The sequence below is a fragment of the Otolemur garnettii genome, unplaced genomic scaffold, assembly GCF_000181295.1.
Source record: "Otolemur garnettii isolate 467f Iridium unplaced genomic scaffold, OtoGar3 scaffold00018, whole genome shotgun sequence".
Lineage (NCBI taxonomy): Eukaryota > Metazoa > Chordata > Mammalia > Primates > Galagidae > Otolemur > Otolemur garnettii.
In genome coordinates, this window is record NW_003852413.1 from 14,347,954 (window position 1) to 14,367,019 (window position 19,066).

Sequence of the window (19,066 nt, forward strand, 5' to 3'; positions counted from 1 at the left end):
GGAGGTTGCTATGAGCTGAGATGCCACAGCACTCTACCCAGGGGGAAAGCTTGAGGCTCCTGTCTCAAAAAAAAAAAAAAAAAGAAAGAAAAAGAAAAAAGCTATATATCAATGATCCTGCAATAACATTAACATTTCGTATACTACAAAAATAATTTGTGTGAACAAAAATGTTTAACAAGAGAGGACCGTACTTATCAATTTTAAATGACTGCCATTTAAAACACACTAAGTATTAAAATGTAATGCTTTCTCAGGAAATCAGTGGTATCAATCATAAGTGGTAGGGTTTAACCTAAACTGAGTTCTGAAATTACACATAAATTTTCTCTCTATCCATACCTACATATCTTCTACAGAGAGGATCTATGGTTTTTATGTTAGATTCTCTCTCATGGCTCTTATAGTCCGTAAAAAAGTTAACAATCTGGGGTGGCGCCTGTGGCTCAATGGGGTAGGGCGCCAGCCCCATATGCCAGAGGTGGTGGGTTCAAAGCCAGGCTGGCCAAAAACTGCAAAAAAAAAGTCAACAATCTGTTAAAGGAACTTTCTAGATGGCAAAACATGTCATCAGTTTAGGAAAGGGAGCACAGCAACAACTCACCATTTCGATTTTGCTCATGTTGATCCTTTTCCTGATGTGGATTCTGTGGCTGCCCTATGCTGACAGGTGGGTGATGTCCAAGGCCGTAAGGGATAGGAGACCCCCGTCCATGCGTCTGTAATAGGTTCATATTATAGGCCATCGCTGCCTGATGTGTAATAATTCGAGGATCAACTGCAAACCTACCCTGGTATCCTGTCCATGGTACCTAAGGTTATCACAAGGAATAAAATAATTGCATTAGGGATGGTTTGGAAGGCAAACTGCTATAGCGTGGTTGATTAGAAAAAACCAAACACACAGAGAAAGGAGTAACTACAAGGTTGATACCAAAAGTACAATTGGCAGAATTATTACTATGCATTAACTGGCAAAAAAAAAACCCAAAAAAAAAAACCCTCAATCTTTAGTATGTGAGAGAAAATGAATCATTTTCAAGGTTAGAAAGAAACAACTATTCCTTAAGGCATGAAATCATTTTGTAGTCTTTAATCATTTCCCCTCAGTATTAATGTATACACGCTATAGATTACCATAAAAATTATCTTTTTAAGTCATAACTGCATAATTATTTACATAATTTAATAGACTCAATAAGAGAACAGGGGAAAAGTTAAGAAAGAATTTAGCCTCAAAAAATAGGTATTCCAACTTGATATGAGTAAGCAAATCATTTAACATTCATTTATTATAGATAAAATTCAAACGGGTCATTACTTTAATTAATGTTTTAGATTAATTCAATTCTACCTTACAACACAGAAACAGAAAACTTGTATAGGTGTGTCTAGATATATAATCGCTGCATATTAACATAAAAGGAATAAAAACAATGACATATCAGCCACTGTTACTATTATCATAATGTAACTGTTAAATTCAGACTTTGAGAAATCTGATAAAATAAGGGCCCCTTTGACCTAGTAAAGTGAAATATAAATATCCTAAGGGACTTACTATTTAAAGCAGATGATGCGTAATGTTGCCAGGCTGTCTGGGAAGAAATAACTCAGCTAATGTCTACTGTCTAAAGTTTATGGGGAACAGGCAGGAATTACATATTTCTTACTGACAGTCATTCCCTTTGGCTGCCATGATGTGAACTATCATGACCAACGTGACTAAGAAATGTTTGCAGTTTGAGCATTTTTCCATTTTGAGGTGTGGGTAGGGATGCCACCTACACCTCAAAGATCTGTGGCCATGGTCACCTTTGCCTACAATTAGAGTAAGTGCCTCAAATGAATAAAATTTTTTCCTAGGATAAAATTCCTGAGTAAGAAATATTCATATATCAGCAAATTAGCAAAATATTCCAAAATCTTAAAGGAAATAAAAATGAGTTTATATAGAAGATGGAAGCCTTCTAAAAATCTATAGTCTTAGAGAGGATTCAGCAATGTTTTTAAGTAGCAGTAAGATTTCTTAAGGCAGGAAATTTCTCTGATAAATTTAGATCACAGAGAACTAGACTAATCCAAGCTTCTTTGCCTCCTCAATCAACTATTTCTCGAGAAGCGTCTGTGACTTATGCAAAAATAAAAAGTAAAAGCTAAAAACATCACTTTACAAAACAAGAGACCAATTTACTAGCTCTGTTAACTTCTAGCCCAATTTTCCTCAGTAAAATATTTTAGAATCCTAAGGGCCAAGGGGATGGGGGCGCAGGTGGGGTGGCGGCTCATGCTCCTAATTCTAGCACTCCGGGAGGCCAAAGCAGGTGAATCCCTGAACTTAGTAGGAGTTTGAAGACCAGCCTGAACAAGAATGAGACCCCATCTCTACTAAAAACAGAACAATTATCTGGGCATAGTAATAGGCACCTGTATTCCCACCTGCTCAGGAGGCTGAGGCAGGAGAATCACTTGAACCCAGGAGTTTGAGGGTACAGTGAACGATGATGATGCCACTATAACAGAGTGAGACCCTGTCTGATAAAATAAAAATAAAAAAGGAAGACGAAGACCACCAAAGGCTTCTAAATCTCCAATTTATAGATGTTTAAATTGTTACTGATAAGCTGGTAGCAAATCTTAAACAGAAATTCACACTTTGTTCATTTCAAATTTAAAGGTTAAAGATAAGAGTTACTTTAGAAGAAGCTTAGGGGCAAAAAAAAAAAAAAAGACTGGTAGAGTATTATTTGGGATTGTCATCAATTTAGTGAAGCCTATTTTACTTTATTTAATAGAAAGTATCTCAAATGTCCACTTACAGGTAAAGGCACCGACATAACTACATTCCCTCCATAGACAGCAGGTACATAAAGAATACTTGTCCCAGTATGAGGATCTATTCTTTGAACAGGGCTTGGAGATTTTCCCAAGTTTGGGTGAGGTCCAAGAGGGGGTGGAGGAGTATATGCTCTAATAGGATTGCCAATAAGTACGGAAGGATTGGGCTGAACTGAAAAATAAACAGAAAAAGGATGCACTCAGTAGCTGTACATATTCACCTAGGCAACATAACTTAAATCATTCTGTAGCAAAATCTATTTCCCAGGTTTTCCATATGATAGCTTATAATCAAAGAATTGTCAATGTGGAAGAGTAAAGTGTATTAAAAAACATAACTATTTTATAATATCCCCTACAATTAACTTGAGCTATACCAAGTATTCCTTTTATAAACTGGCATGATTGTAAACTGTCTTTTGAGGAGCTGGAGATGGGTCTTTCCATAAAGAAAACCATGCACACAATCTTAGTAACTAGTCTTCTAAGACCAAGAAAACATACACAATTCTTCAGAATAAAGTTTTGACCTACAATTGTAACACAACAACTATAAAATGAAGATTAAGTAATTATGACTTTAAAAGCATAATTCTGCAACATGTAAAATCATTTAAATAAACATAATCTTGAAACCTGTATGGCTAGACATTTGTAGCATGTATGTTCTAAAAACTTACATTGTATATAGGGCTCAAATGTTTTTCCACAGAACTTTAGGATATGGGCTTGGTGCCCGTAGCTCAGTGGTTAGGGCTCCAGCCACATAACACAGGAGCTGGCGGGTTTGAACCTGGCCTGGGCCTGCTAAACAACAATGACAACTGCAACAAAAAAATAGCTGGATGCCTATAGTCCCAGCCACTTGGGAGGCTGAGGCAAGAGAATCGCTTAAGCCCAAGAGTTTGAGGTTGCTGTGAGCTGTGACATTATAATGCACTCTACTGAGGGTGACATAGTAAGATTCTGTTTCCAAAAGAAACAAACCATAAGGTATGTACATTAGTACATACAAAATCATCCCTTTTCAGAAATAACGTATCAGTGTATCAACATGACCAGATGTGTTGAATGAAAGAATTGAGGTTCCAAGGTCACTGCCCGTGTGTGTGTGTGTGTGTGTGTGTGTGAGAAAGAGAGAGAGAGAGAGAGAGAGAGAGAGATACCATTATATCCCTCTCCTTTTCTTTCTCAAAGTGAAATTTGGGGTAAATCTTTTCCATTATAAATACTAGTTTTGATAGGGTTAATTTTACCACTTACCAATTCCATCATTCTGAAAATGATCATTCTGGGTATGATGGAGGCCTTTCCCCTTTAAAGAAAAATAAAAATACATTTTAATAATTTAAAAATGTTTGTAATATACAGAACAATAACCATTCTCCTAATCATATGCAAATTAATGTATACACCAACAACTGAAATTTTAAAACTGAGTCTATAATTAACAACTATTAGACTGCTTTAAGCCAACTTTCTTTTTAAATGTTAGGTCATGGCCATCTCGAATAATAATTGCTGGGCCTCAAGTTTTCTCAGTTTTAAATTAAGGGCATCTAAAATTTTTTTTTTTAATGAACGTTTTTATAAAAAGAAATATGCAATCCATGTGACTGAAACCTGAATTCTACTCCTTTGTAGCTTCTCTGTAAATTTTCTAAGAATTATATGACAAAACATAAAAGTTGTTTTTTAAAGGAAAAAACATCAAGGCGGCGCCTGTGGCTCAGTGAGTAGGGTGCCGGCCCCATATACCAAGGGTGGCGGGTTCAAACACAGCCCTGGCCAAACTGCAACAAAAAAAATAGCTGGGTGTTGTGGCGGGTGCCTGTTGTCCCAGCTACTCGGGAGGCTGAGGCAAGAGAATTGCCTAAGCCCAAAAGCTAGAGGTTGCTGTGAGGTGTAACCCCACAGCACTCTACTAAATGTGACAAAGTGAGACTCTGTCTCTGGAAAAAAAAAAGGAAGAAAAGAAAAGAATGTCAATCTTCACTTGAAGATGAGAACCTTTTAAAGATGTTTGGGATTTATGATATTTTGAGTATAATTTGTGGTATAAATTTACTAAAAACCAACAAGAAAATAGGCACTGTCATAATTCAGTTGAGAGGTAATCTAGCTAATTGCCAGGTAGCAAGATGGCAATATATATCAAGAGCATCAAAAACATACATACTTTAACCCAATGATATACTTCTGGGAGTTTATCCAAATATAGTAATCATGGATCCCCACACAGATGTCAGTCACATGTTTACATGTGTAACAGATGTAACAGTCTAAATGTCCATCAGTGCAGCATTTATTAAATAAGCAATGTCAAATTCATATAACGGTATATTAGTCTACCCCTTAAAGTAATAACTTTGAGCAGAAGCAATATTTGAACAGACAATGGTTCTAAATTTCTGGACTTTAGAAAAAATTCTTTCCCTAACCACTGGCAAATGTAACACATATCAAGCCGACAGAGGAAAAGCAGCCCATCAGGATATATTTGTACATTATATCTCGTAACTAAACAGGGGGTTTCTACAGCAGGAAGAATAATTCAATCTTGACCAAAGCAAAACTACGATGAAGTTTCATTTATCTACTTTTTTAACTATCAGAAACATCAAATATTCGGTTCAGCAGTAAACACGGAAGGTTTAAGGTCAACTGAGTGGGAAGGGTACCAGGATCTAACTCTTAAGTCAGAAAAAACAGCCACAAAAGGATCATAGTTGGTCCCTTAACCAAAAGAGAAAAAATGCTCACAGTGGTTGGTACCAGCCACAAAAGCAAACTTCAGAGGATTAGAGAAGTGATAAGAAACGTAGGCTGAAAAAAAGGAGAAAAGTGAAAGGGAGAAAATGGCAAACATCCAGATGGCAGAGGTAAGGGGAAAGTCAGAAGCAGAAGCAATTAGAAGTGACAACAAGAGCAGCCAGTGGCACGCACACTGACACAAAACAGGAGAGCCAGTGACACATAGAAAAGATAAGATATTTCCAAAAGGGTGACAAGCCATTCAGACTTCTGATCCTCCACACCTATCTCTGGTCCTTGCTAAGGACCCATTGACCAGGGATGATCGTAGAACATGGAGAGAAGACCCAGCAATTCAGTCACTGTGGTGCAGAGTGGCCCTCCAAAAGATGTTCACACCCCAACCCCGATCCTACGAATATGTCGTGTTACGAGGCAACAGGAACTCTGCAAATATTATTAACATTACAAATTTCAAATAGGAAGGTTATCTTGGATCACGTGGGTGAGCCCAGTCTAATCACATGAGCCCTAAAAGCAGAGAAATTTCTCTGGTGGAATCAGAGAGACAAAGCAGACAGGGAATTAACAGAGATCCTGAGGAAGAAAAGGATTCAAGGTTCCAGTGTTGGCTTTGAGATGTGATGGACACATTTAAGAACTGGTGAGGGCTCCAGAAGTGAAGAATGACGCCCTGTTGATAGCCAGCAAGGGAACAAATGACATCAGTCCTACAACCATCAGGAACTAGTTTCTGCCAACAACCTGCATGAACTTGGAAGGAAGTTCTTCCCAGAGGCTCCAGACCAGGACCCCGTCAGTCAATGTGAAATCCAGAGCAGGGAAACCAACCGAGCCAACCCAGACATCTGACCCACAGAACTGTGAGATAATAAATTTCTATTGTTTTAAGTCTCTACGTTTGTGCTAATTCATTATGGCAGTAATAGGAAACAAAGACAAGGAGCAACCATAGTCTAGGGCAGTGGTTCTCAACCTTCCTAAGGCCGCGAACCTTTAATACAGTTCCTATGGGTCATGACCCACAGGTTGAGAACTGCTGGTCTAGGGTAATCCTATGCTGTAAAGCTGGAAGCATGCTTAGACAATACACAAAATCTAAAAAAGCAAATAAGGCCTATCATGTAAAAAGAAAGCAGCATGTCTGTAAGCATTCTATATGGTTCAAGGATAGGATACAATCCTTAAGCATACTGTATTTTGACTTCCCAGGTAACTACAGACTAGCAAATTTACTTGATTTATGTAAGATATGCAGTGTTTGGTAGCTTATAAACAAAATAATGCAGCAGTAAGCTAGAGCTAACCATATATAAAAGTCACTTCATAATAATAATTCCAAACCAATTTCATTCTGCTAATAAATCTCAGAAAGTAGTATATCTTTGGTAGAATGCTAACTAATGCCAAGATTTTATAAACAAATGTAGTTTACATCATCTACTACGTATTCATTCAAATGTTTACTTTTTCATTCACTCATTCATTTTTATCCATTTATTTATTCTACAAATATTTACCAAGGGCTGACCATATGTCCACCCTGGCCGGGCACGGAAGCTACTGAGGTAAATCAGACAGACACAGTTTCTGATGACTAGACAGTGAGACACAACAGCAGCAGCCAGATACAGAAGGTAAAAACCACGTAACAAACTAAACTCTACAAAATCATGCTGCCGTCTTCAGAGGGTCTGTTTTAATAAAACCCATCCTCTGAGTAGTTTTTATAGCATGTGCAAATGAAAGTGGTCTATTATGGTACAATTTCCAAACACTGCTCTCAGCAAATGCCCTGGGAGTCACAGAACAAGACAGGCAAATTGTTTTTCTACGTGCTACATGTGTGGGCTCACATGAAATACGCCATTTGCTAGAAATGATGCCTAGAGAAGGGGAGACAATTCAGGTCCGCGAGGACTACCTGCTCCTGGATCCCCTGATACTCTGTACCTTGGCTAAACCTTTTCACAAGACTGACCTCTTAGTGAGGACAATAAAGTTCTTTGGCTGCTCGGGGTATGTTTTGTTGCCAATTACAGTCCTGAAAAAGCAGATCTCAGAGTATCTGTAACCATCATTTAGCCTTCTAATGATTTTATCCACATGGAATCTTACTGGGATTTTAAGTCTTTTTCTAACATTAAGGATACCTATTTTAATATTACTTGTATCCAGAACTGTGTTAACACTGAGGAAACTTGGTAACAATTGTATGGCTTAGCATCACATTATGAAGAGACATAATCCCTTCCTACTCAGGAGATGAATTCCCTTTCATCAAAAGATGCTAACTGCAGGCGGCACCTGTGGCTCAAAGGAGTCGGGCACAGGTCCCATATACTGGAGGTGGCGGGTTCAAACCCAAGCCCTGGCCAAAAACTAAAAAGAAAAAAAAAAGATGCTAACTGGAATTTGTTTCAAAATTCTCCACTGTATATGTAGTCATGGTGGGGTAGGATATAAACAAAACCAATTAATCTTAATGATGGGGATTGAATCATTACTCTCTCTACTTATGTACCTTTTTGAAATTTTCTATAATAGAAAGTGAAATTTTAAAAGACTCCAGTATAAATTCAAACCTTACAAAACAATTTAATGGAAGCAAAATATAATGCTGAGGGAGGAGGGAGATATGGTAACAAGATATACCTTACTTAAAATTACTGATTTTTATATCACATGTATAAATAATCAATACTTTTAAATAACCAGGCACATTGACAATTTGGTGACCAACTAACATTTGTGACATTGAAAATAACAGAGGGCATCTATAAGATCAGTGAAGAAATTTTTCTTAAAAGTTTAAAAAAAAAAATTTGAGGGGAGTCGGCTGCTTGGCCTTTAATTACAACAATCTTCTCATTGAAATAAAAAAGCCACAATACACTCTACTGGATGCACCACAACCATTATTCATTATTAATTTACTGAGCACCACTATGTGTTAGCCACTAGGGGTCATAAAAAGTATACAGAATAGGACTTTTGTCCTTTGAGCTTCACTCATTCATTTAAAAAATGCACAGTGGCTCACACCTATAATCCTAACACTCTAGGAGGCCAAGGCAGGTGGATCCCTTGAGCTCAAATGCAAAACCAGCCTGGGCAAGAGCGAGACCTTGTCTCTACTAAAAAAAAAAGAAAAATGAGCTGGGCAGGCACTGGTAGTCCTACCTACTTGGGAGGCTGAGGCAGGAGGATCACTTGAACCTAAGACTGCTGTGAGCTGGACTCACTCTAGCCTAGGCAATAGCGTGAGACTTTGTCTCAAAGAAAAAAATTTTTTTTCTAAGCACCTATGATGAGCCAGATACTGCTCTAGGCATAGAGGTGAGAACAGTGAATAATACAGGCAAAAATCTCTGCCCTATTTGTGCTTAACTGCTAGTTTTGACTTGTTTACCAATCTCCCACTACCTCCATCCACTCAATAATCTCCTGAGCAAGATCTTCCAATTCATGGCAGAAACTATCTTGCATGCACCTTCTTCTGACCTTTTCCCCCGACCCTCTCAAAGCTGCAAGGTAATTTGCTTACCTACACTTCTTTAGCACCCACCATAACATCAGGCACATGGAAGAAATATAATTGTTTGATAAATAAATTAATTCTTTAATAGTTTAAGCTTTAGAAACCTAGAAGATTCTTTTTTTTTTTGAGACAGGAGCCTCAAGCTGTCCCCCTGGGTAGAGTGCCGTGGCATCTCAGCTCACAGCAACCTCCAACTCCTGGGCTCAAGCGAGTGCCTCTGCCTCCCAAGTATCTGGAACCACAGGCGCCCAGAACAACGCCTGGCTATTTTTTGGTTGCAGCCATCATTGTTGTTTGGTGGGCCCGGGCTAGATTCGAACCCACCACCTTGTGTGTACGTGGCTGGCGCCTTAGCCACTTGAGCCATAGGCGCCGAGCCATCCTAGAAGATTCTTTCATGCAGAATGCACAATCCCCTAAAAATGCCAAATTGTTAAAGCACTAAACTAAGAATATTCAACAGTATATTAACAAACAGTAATTCTCTTCTCAGCTTAATACCTATTTAGCTAAAAGATTTCCAAAATATTAAACCATGAATTATTGCTTACATATTAGGTTCTACATTTATTTATGTGAAACTCAAAACTGACCTACTCTTTTAATTTATGTCAGTAAATTTAATATCATGCTAATGACTATAAATACACAAAAACACTGGCACAAGCACCAAACATGTCATCCTCAGAATTTTGTTCAAGACAATAAAGGCAAGCATTTTCTTGGGCACTCTAGCAAATAAGCCAGCTGTCTCTGTCCAAAATAACTACAGTTCAAAAGTGGAAATGGCCTTGACTCCCCCCCGCCATTCCCTCTGACTGGACTCCTTCTGTACAACAAATACAAGTTGAAATCAATTTAAAGAATCTTTAAGAAATCAGCCAAAGTTTCTCCCTGCGTCAAATATCACTTCAAGTGAATCAATATTCCGTGAAGGACTGGAATTATTTTCTTTATACAAATATAATAACACTATTCCCTATAAAGGATAGGTGATAAGGACATGTTTTTAATAAGTGCAATCATCTGTTCAACTGCTTTGTTTTATTCACATCTCTATAAAACAAGTCTGTTAGCAGAGAGGACTAGGGGGTTAGATTCAAGGATACCAGAAGTTGTCAGGCACTTAAAAACTTTTTGAGAATGAGTATGACATTAAGCATGGCTAAACACCACATTATGTTTTCACTTACATGTCCAAATCTAACAAGTTCCTTGCAGAAACTGCTTGTCGCCAAATGTAACCTTCAATTCCAATACTTAAAGAAACTTGCAGCCCAATAAACCTTTGGCACTTCTGCGCTGTTCTCTCCCTTTAACCTCTTCAATGTCATTAACAGAGGCTTTACCTTTGGTGGTGATTGCTGCGGTTTGTTGGTACTCCCTGAATGCTGCAGTCTTAGAGCCCGGGGGATAAATTCAGGTGCCAGTGGATTCAGCACGTATGTCTTCTTTAGTTCTAAAGCCTCTAACTGGGCCTTGATCTGTTCAAAAGTGATTCCATGTAGACTATTGTTTTCATGACACAGGGCAATAAACCGCTCCCAAAATTTCCTACAGAAAAGATTTAGAAGATGAGTTTACATTTCAGTGGATGCAATCACAGAACATAAATAACTAAAGATAATTCAAATTTCCCCCCACCACCCCACAAAATCCTTAAATCCAATAGTTTCCTGACTATGATGGAGGTATAATCTACCAGATCTCAAGACCTTGGAAGTTTCATTCTGAAACTACAGTCATGTCTAGTCTTACAGTACATACAAAACAGGCTCTCAATTAATTTTGGCTCATTGATGCAAGTAATATGGTCAATGTTCAACTATCATGCTAATCCAGAGTGATGTTTTTGTTATCCACATGAGTGCAGGTTTTAAAAACTGATGGCGACTTGTTTTATACAAAATGTATACTTCTAGGCATAGTCATATGTATATTCATAGAGTATACATGTACTATATGTAATTCAATAGAGTGTACATAGTTCAAATCATATAATTCAAATGAATTTATATATGCGTATGTATCTATGTATTTGAATTATAAAGGCCAAAGTAGCCTAGAGCTAGATGACCAAGATAAGGCAACTCAGAACACATTTTGAGTCACAAAGTGGGCGATCCTCACCAGATTCTTAAGTAATAATTATCTACTCCTCTATTTTTCTTTTATCTAACAGGTGATTATCACAAACATAGCTTATAACATTAATTTACTAAGTTTAAGGGTTAAATGAATGATGAAAATATAGGAAGTTGGGATACAAATTTTAATGTTGATTATTCATTTCCCAATCAATGTAATAAATATGAACGGAGAAAAAGACATTTAAAACCTGTTGCATTTGTATACTGTTTGATCCTAACAGTTTGAAAATTGACTGCCAAATACTAAAATTAATAAATACATATTATAAAAACAACATACTAGAAGTTTTTTAATTTTAAATGGCCATTATAAATATGCGTACCTATGTTTAATATGAGGTTCAAATAATGTTTTATTATGCTATAAAAGATATGTGATATGGTTTCTTCCCACGTTGGTATCCTTGTGTCCAGGTGGACAGCAGGTAATCAAGATGGCTTCAAGGAGCACAAATGGAAAGGTTTACATTATAGAAGTTAGTAAATGAATGGGAATTGGGTTATTAATATATTCATAAAACTTTGCAGGGCTGAATTTCAAACATATGCCTTGTACCATCTTTGCAGATGTTTTAAAGATGAGTTTTAGAAATGGGTGCACAAAAAACTTTAGACCTACAAGAAATGACAGGAAAGTGAAAGGGCTACAAACTATTAAATATGTATTTCTGACCATAAGATTACGGCTAAGAAGATGAGTCGTTCAGTTATAGGCAGTGTGTTGTCAAGAAATATACACGGAAAAGCTGTCCTTTATTTTTAAGAATCTGAAGAAACTAATTTTTTTTCTCATAGTAACAGGAGAAAATGTAAGGAAGGATCACCTTACACAGTACTCAGGCTCTAAAATCCATCACCTTTCCCACACTTTTAGTAAGAATAGCCACAACAGTCAATGGCATGAATATTTATCAATACAACTCTACTATATAGTCCATTCATAAGAAAGTTCTGAAGTCTAATGATAAAGTATCAGTTTCAGAGAGTGGCATTTCCTGTTTGCTTTGGACTTTTACTCTCTCTAGGTCAGTTGTTAATATCAACTCCTCATTACACATTTTCATTTTCAGCTTACACAGTCAAAATGCTAGAATTTGCTTTATTTTTAAGCTACTTTTTACAACTGCACACCTTGTTCCTACACTGCCCTCAATGGCCTCAGCAACATTAGACAGGATTTCAACTAGAACCTTCATACAACCTCACACTTCCCACGAAGCCAGTACAGGAAGATCTCAAAGACATAGCCTGTGAACTAAAGGACACCATTTTCAACGTAACACTAAACACTTACTGTAAGTTAATCAAGCTGAACTACTTCTGAACCTAAAATTTGCATGTTAGCAGTGACATCTTTTTATTGCCCCATTGATGCAGCCCCATTAAAATAGTCAAGAGCATAAATTCTAAAAAGTAGACTGAATACTGGGCTCTGCCACCTAGCAGCTATGTGACTTCATGCAAATCCCTTAAGCTCTCTTTATACCTCAGTTTTCTCATGGGTAAAGAGATGCACTAGCAGTACTATTATTATTTATTATGGAAAAGACTTTTATCGCTTCCAAACTTTTTTCTTTAAAGAGTCTTAGTTTTAAGCTAAAAATTTCCCTTTTTCTCACACTATAGGCTCTTTTGAAGACTATTCACATTGCCCTTGAACTCTGCATACTTACTATACATGACATTATGAGGAATTTCTGAATATGTGTAACTGGAAGAACACTTGAGAATTTCAACTACACCCAGAATCAGGGTTAAGTATTCAACACTATGATTAAAGGTGTCATCAATTCTTAGCCTTCTCGCTAAAATGTTAACATACTATTATGTTGGTACCATTTTTTTTAAAGTACTATTGGTTAGAAAACCCAAGTGTACCTCTACATTGTAATAGTAATTAGGTATTTCAAAGGACTTACAAGTAACCTTACTTTTAATCACTGCGTGAACACAAAGTTTGGTTTTGTTTTGACATTAACCTTGCTTCTAGGATCACTGATAAAACACTGAAAAATTACGTGGTATCCTTCGGTCATGCTCTGTTGTGTACATACACATATACACACATCTCTGTACATACACTTCACTGAGTAAATGAAATGTGCTAGTGAAGATAAGTCAACGAAAGAGAAAACCTTGACCAGGCACAGTGGCTCATGCCTGTAATCCTAGCACTCTGGGAGGCCCAGGCAGGTGGATTGCCTGAGCTCAGGAGTTCAAGACCAGCCTAAGCAAGAGCAAGACCCCATCTCTAAAAATAGCCAAGTGTTGTGGTGGCGCCTGTGGTCCCAGTTACTTGGGAGGCTGAGGCAAGAGGATACCTTGAGCTCAAGACTTTTTAGTTGCTGTGAGCTATGACACCACAGTACTCTACCAAGGGTGACAAAATGAGATTGTCTCCCCCAAAATAAATAAATAAACAAAGAGAAAACCTTCTCCAAACATGCTGGTTTGGGAAAATGTTATCATTCTCCTCCGGGCCTCCCCCCACTCAGCACAGGTTTCCCTGTGTACATCTGTCACTTCCTGGAAAAGACAGCACAGCCCAGAAAGAAGAGCGTAGGTTCTGAAGTCAATGTGACATCTGGTTGAGTGAACCGCATAATAGCTAGGTGACCCTGGACAGATATTTAGAGTCTCTGAATCAGGCTGCCCAGAATATGCAAATACAATACCCACAGTGCGGGACTGCTGGGATGACTGAAGAAGGCAGTGTGTGGAAAGTACACAACCCAGCACCCGGCGCAGAGAGAGCTGCCAGTAAACAGCAGCCAATGTATTCGTATTTACCAGTTTGCCAAGGGAGGAAGGGATGAGCTTACCACATTGGTTGGAGATGAATAGAAAAGTTCTGTTTAAAAACAGCTTACAACAGAAAAGAATACATGAATGATTGACTCCTAAACTGAGATAATACTGAGAAAGCTTCCATGACTGGCTCTATACAGTTAAAATTCCTATTAAATGGTGTAAGTCATAAGTAGATAATTATTCCTTGAAAACTTACAGAAATTTGGAACTATCACACTAGTTTTTTGATAAATGTCAAATGAAAAAAGCACGAGAAAAGTCCTAAAGAACTCAAACTATAAGGAATTCTTACAAAACCCAAGGATCATATTAAGTCCTCCAGGTTTACTTGTACTGTGAAATTACGTTAAATTCACATGAAGTAGTGAAATGGAAGTTTAAATATCCATATGCCAGAGCTACCAACTCTTGGACTAGAGCCATGATTAAACTGTCCAAATAAGCTGGGCACGGTGGCTTACACCTGAAATCCTGGCCCTTTGGGAAGGCCAAGGTGGGAAGATAATTTAAGGCCAGGAGTTCAAAACCAGCCTGGGCAAAACTATAAGGACCTCATTTCTACCCCAAAAAAGAAAATTAAATAAATTAAAAATAAACTGTCCAAATAAAATAATCAGCATTCCTACTTATGTATAATTGATTTTTTTCCTTAATACCATTTACTTCCCTCAAAATATTTTACTTACATAATTTGCAGTCTTTGACACACCCCAGCCATGTAATAAGAAACAAGCAATCGTCAGACTCAGCTTCAAATTAAAAATGAGGCTGGATAACTCTAACAGCCTGACCTCAGGAGGAATTAGTCACCTATTTCCTCTAAGAAAGTAAAGATTTATGTCGAGGAAAGGGTGAAGAATGCTGATCTCATGCAATTCACACTATAATATGACTAAATGGGAAGGCGTAGTGGTTTCTTTAAGAATATTCAGGTTGGTAAATATTTGGAGTTATTTTTAAGGAGAACCCCAAAATTATGTCTCAACACAGTCCTTATACCTGTTTATTCCCTCAGCGGTTTCTAGTTGCTTTTAATACATGTTATCCCATTTTATACATGTTTTAATATATTCAATTCTAATTAAATTGCACATGTTCTCACCTATCAAATGATAAATAATAAACAAAAATGGTAAAATACCACAGCAACATTCTATCTAACCAAATACACTTTCAGCAAATAGTAAAGTAACTAAAGTAAAACTCTCAGGGCATAAGCCAGATTAGTAAACTCCTTCATATACTCAGCTGTAGTCACTTGTAATATAGAATTAACACACTCCTCCCTCAAATTTTCTGTCTTTAGGGACTATAAACAAATGACAATCTATTTTCTAAGTATGAAATTAAAGACGTTACAACAAAATTGTTTATAGATAAATAAGTTATAGGCCATTCAAGTTTTTTTTTTAAAGAAAAGTTTATTTTTTATAATGGAAACACAAATTAAAATTCTGATTACTTTGTTATTAGAAAGTATAGCTTTCCCCTATAAAGGCTATTAACTGCACTTGGGGTCTCAAATTCTCTAATACATGAAGGTTATTCTTAAAGGTCTCAAACACAGTCTCTCTTCCCATAGAATTTTTTTCCCTGCTAAAATGTGAAAACCGACAATAAAATCTATACTGCAACAGAGAATTTGGTTTAAAGAATACTATATCCTAACAGTTCTGTCTACTTTAATTCTAACATCTCAAAAGAATAATAATTACCCAAGGCAGATTGGAAACTGTCTGCATTTCTTTCTACTATTCCGAATTCACTGTGACAGGCACTAGCATATTTATAAAATTGTAAGTAATCTCTAGCGTATTTCTTTCTTTTTCACAAAATAATATTATAAATTTATGTTCAACTGCTTTTCTTTTTTTAATGCTAACACCATTTTTTGATACTCAAAAGGCCAAAGCTTCCATTACTGGCTCTATACAGTTAAAATTCCTATTAACTGGTGTAAGTCATAAGTATATAAAGAGAAATTTCTTGTTTGGTTTGATATTTAACCACATTTTAGTAAAAATTGTTCCTTATACCTAAAGCCTAACAAACGCTAACAACGCTATCTAAAGCCAAGTGATGACTACTTCTAACCCCCTTAATTTTAAGAGCCTCTGGATTAACCCGATACAAAGAATTATCTACTTGAAAAGCCTGGAGAGAACATGACTCCAGAAGGAAATTCATCAAAAATCAGAACAAGGAAGGAAAAATCTGAGGCATCAAGTGATATAAAACGCAATACCCCTCAAAGACACACGCATTACACAAAAGCCCGCAGGACCCCTGCACTGTTTATTCCCTCTTCCTAGAGCACCTTCACCCCAGACACCTGCAGGGTCTATTCTATCACCTCACTTCCAAAGCCATTTTCTCAGTGAGGTCTAGTCTGACCAGACTACTTAGAATCACAAACCAATCCGTCCCTCATTGCTCCTAATTTCCCTTAATTACTTCATTTCCGTGTAAAATACTACATAATATCTTATTTAGTTTATTGAAGTCTTTTCTTCACCAATAAAACGTATGCCCAACCAATAAAATAAATGCCCCACCGGGGCAGAGATTTTTGTCTCCTTTGTTCACTGATGTATCTTCAGCGACTAGGAGAGTGCTTAGAAGACAGAAGGCACTCAGGAAACAGCTGCTGAATAATGGCTGAGTGAACGAGTACACACAGTCGCGCATATAATGAAGTGATCTAAAGTCATATACTTTTACTTTGGGGTTCCCTGTTTATTAAACCTGATTTTAATTAGCCAAGAGGTCACAGAAACAAAGCACACACAGGGATACAAATTACTTCACACTTCCCTCCTTGATGTCTCCATCTGTAACACATAATTACCTGCATCGTCCAACAGAGCACAGAGCAATGGGGTCGCCCACCACAGCAACCAGGGACTGTGCTCTCGTGATGGCAGTATTGAGAAGCTTGTAGTTAGACAAAAAACCATAATCTAAGTCCTCCGTGGAATCTTCCAGAAGTTGTTCTTTCTTTTTAATTGGAGTCTGTTTATGTTTACAAGTATGTCTTGTACGTACTGTGCTAAGAAACAAAACTCTGAATTGCTTTCCTATAAAAAAAAAAGTTTAAAAAAAGACTTAAGATTGTCATTTTGAACCACTGGTATAACAAAAGCATTGCATTTTTTTAAATGTAATTGATAAATAACAGATACTGGTGAGTATGTGGAGAAACTGAAACCCGTATGCATTGATAATAGGAATGAAAAACAATACAGCTGATGTGGAAAACTGTACCAGGTCCTCAGAAAATTAAACATGGAATGACCACATGACCCAATAATTCTACTCTTAGGTACATATCCAAAGGAAGTGAAAGCAGAGACTCAAACAGATACTGGTACACCCAAGTTCACTGCAGCGTTATGCACAATAGCCAAAAGGCAGAAGCAACCCACATCTCTCCATCTACAGAGAGATGAATGAATGAACAGAATGTGATGTATACATATGATGGACTGCTCAGCTTTCTAAAGGCATGAAATTCTGACACACGCTACAACACGGATGAACCTGGAAGATATTACGCTAATGGAATAACCCAGCCACAAAAGCACAAACACCATACAATTCCACTGGCCTGAGGTACCTAAAATGGTCAAATTCATAGAGACAATATAGAAGGGTGACTGCCAAGAGGGAAACGAGAATGGGGAATTACTGACTAATGGGTACTGAGTTTCAGTTTGGGAAGATGAAAAAAGTTCTAGAAGTAGATGGTGGTGATGGTTGCACAATAATGTCAAGGCAATTAATGACACAGAACTGCACACATAAAAATGGCTAAAATTTTAAATTTTATAATATATATAACCACAAAAAAATTTTTTTTTATGACAATTTTGCTGAAATTGCTGAAAACAACCTTAGAGATTATCTAGTCCCAAGTCCCACCCAATACAGGGAGACTTCCTTAAGGCAGAGTCATCGAGTCTCTGGCCAACCAGGGTAGACACAGCTGACTCCATAATGAGCCTTCTACAGAGTCCAGTTGGTGCAACGTTTTCCTTATGTTCTTCTTACAGTAACAAACCTATTCCCATACTCTATGACAAGTTTCCAAATACCTGAATATAGCATTAATGTCAATCCTTAAGTCTTTTTTTTTTTTTTTTGAGACAGAGCCTCAAGCTATCCCTCTGGGTAGATTGCCATGGCTTCACGCTCACCAGCAACTCCAACTCCTGGGCTCAAGAGAGTCTCTTGCCTCAGCCTCCCAAGTAGCTGGGACCACAGGTGCCCGCCACAACACCCGGCTATTTTTTGGTTGCAGCCGTCATCGTTGTTTGGCGAGTCTCGGGCTGGATTTGAACCCGCCACCTTAGGTACATGTGGCTGGCGCCTTAGCCACTTGAGCCATAGGTGCCGAGCCAGTCCTTAGTCTTCTCTAAGCCAAACAACCCTAGTTCTTTCAACCACTTCTGACTCGTTCATGGTAGTTTCTAGAGACCATTAACTATCATAGGTCTCCTCTGGGTGCTTTCTACTTTACTACTAATGTTCTTTCTAAAATGCTCACCCAAATTCTGTATATTACCATCAAACCTAACACACTGTATTGAGCCTTTGTTAGTGCTCACATCATTGTGTTGCTCTGTGTATTAAAAGCACAAATTTTATAGCAATTACATGAAGATGACTGAAGGAGTAGGGCACGGGCCCCATATGCCGGAGGTGGCGGGTTCAAACCCAACCTCGGCCAAAAACTGCAAAAAAAAGAATTCCTGATAACTGTTCACTGTGGAATGTCTATAGATAAAATCTTGGTGAAGAAAGTAGTCCTCAGACACAGCATGTGTTGTGTGCTGTTGTGACTGCAACTCATAGCATAGAGATATTACGTGGCATTTATTCAATTATGGTCATAGAAAAAGTCCATTTGTTATTACTTCTTTTTTTGGACTATAAAAACCTAATAAACATG

The 19,066-nt window shown here is 37.5% G+C and overlaps 1 protein-coding gene across 2 annotated transcripts in view; it reads right to left on the reverse strand.

Moving 5' to 3' along the window:
* HELZ (helicase with zinc finger) overlaps window positions 1-19,066 on the reverse strand; it is a 165,485-nt gene that overhangs the window by 33,075 nt on the left and 113,344 nt on the right. For both annotated transcript variants that reach the window (XM_012803215.2, XM_023511111.1), the window contains exons 23-27: window positions 16,964-17,192; window positions 10,504-10,708; window positions 4,102-4,153; window positions 2,820-3,010; window positions 605-812 (exon numbers count right to left, since the gene is read on the reverse strand). In XM_012803215.2, coding sequence (XP_012658669.1) covers window positions 605-812; window positions 2,820-3,010; window positions 4,102-4,153; window positions 10,504-10,708; window positions 16,964-17,192 — 885 coding nt within the window. The remainder of the gene's footprint in view (window positions 1-604; window positions 813-2,819; window positions 3,011-4,101; window positions 4,154-10,503; window positions 10,709-16,963; window positions 17,193-19,066) is intronic.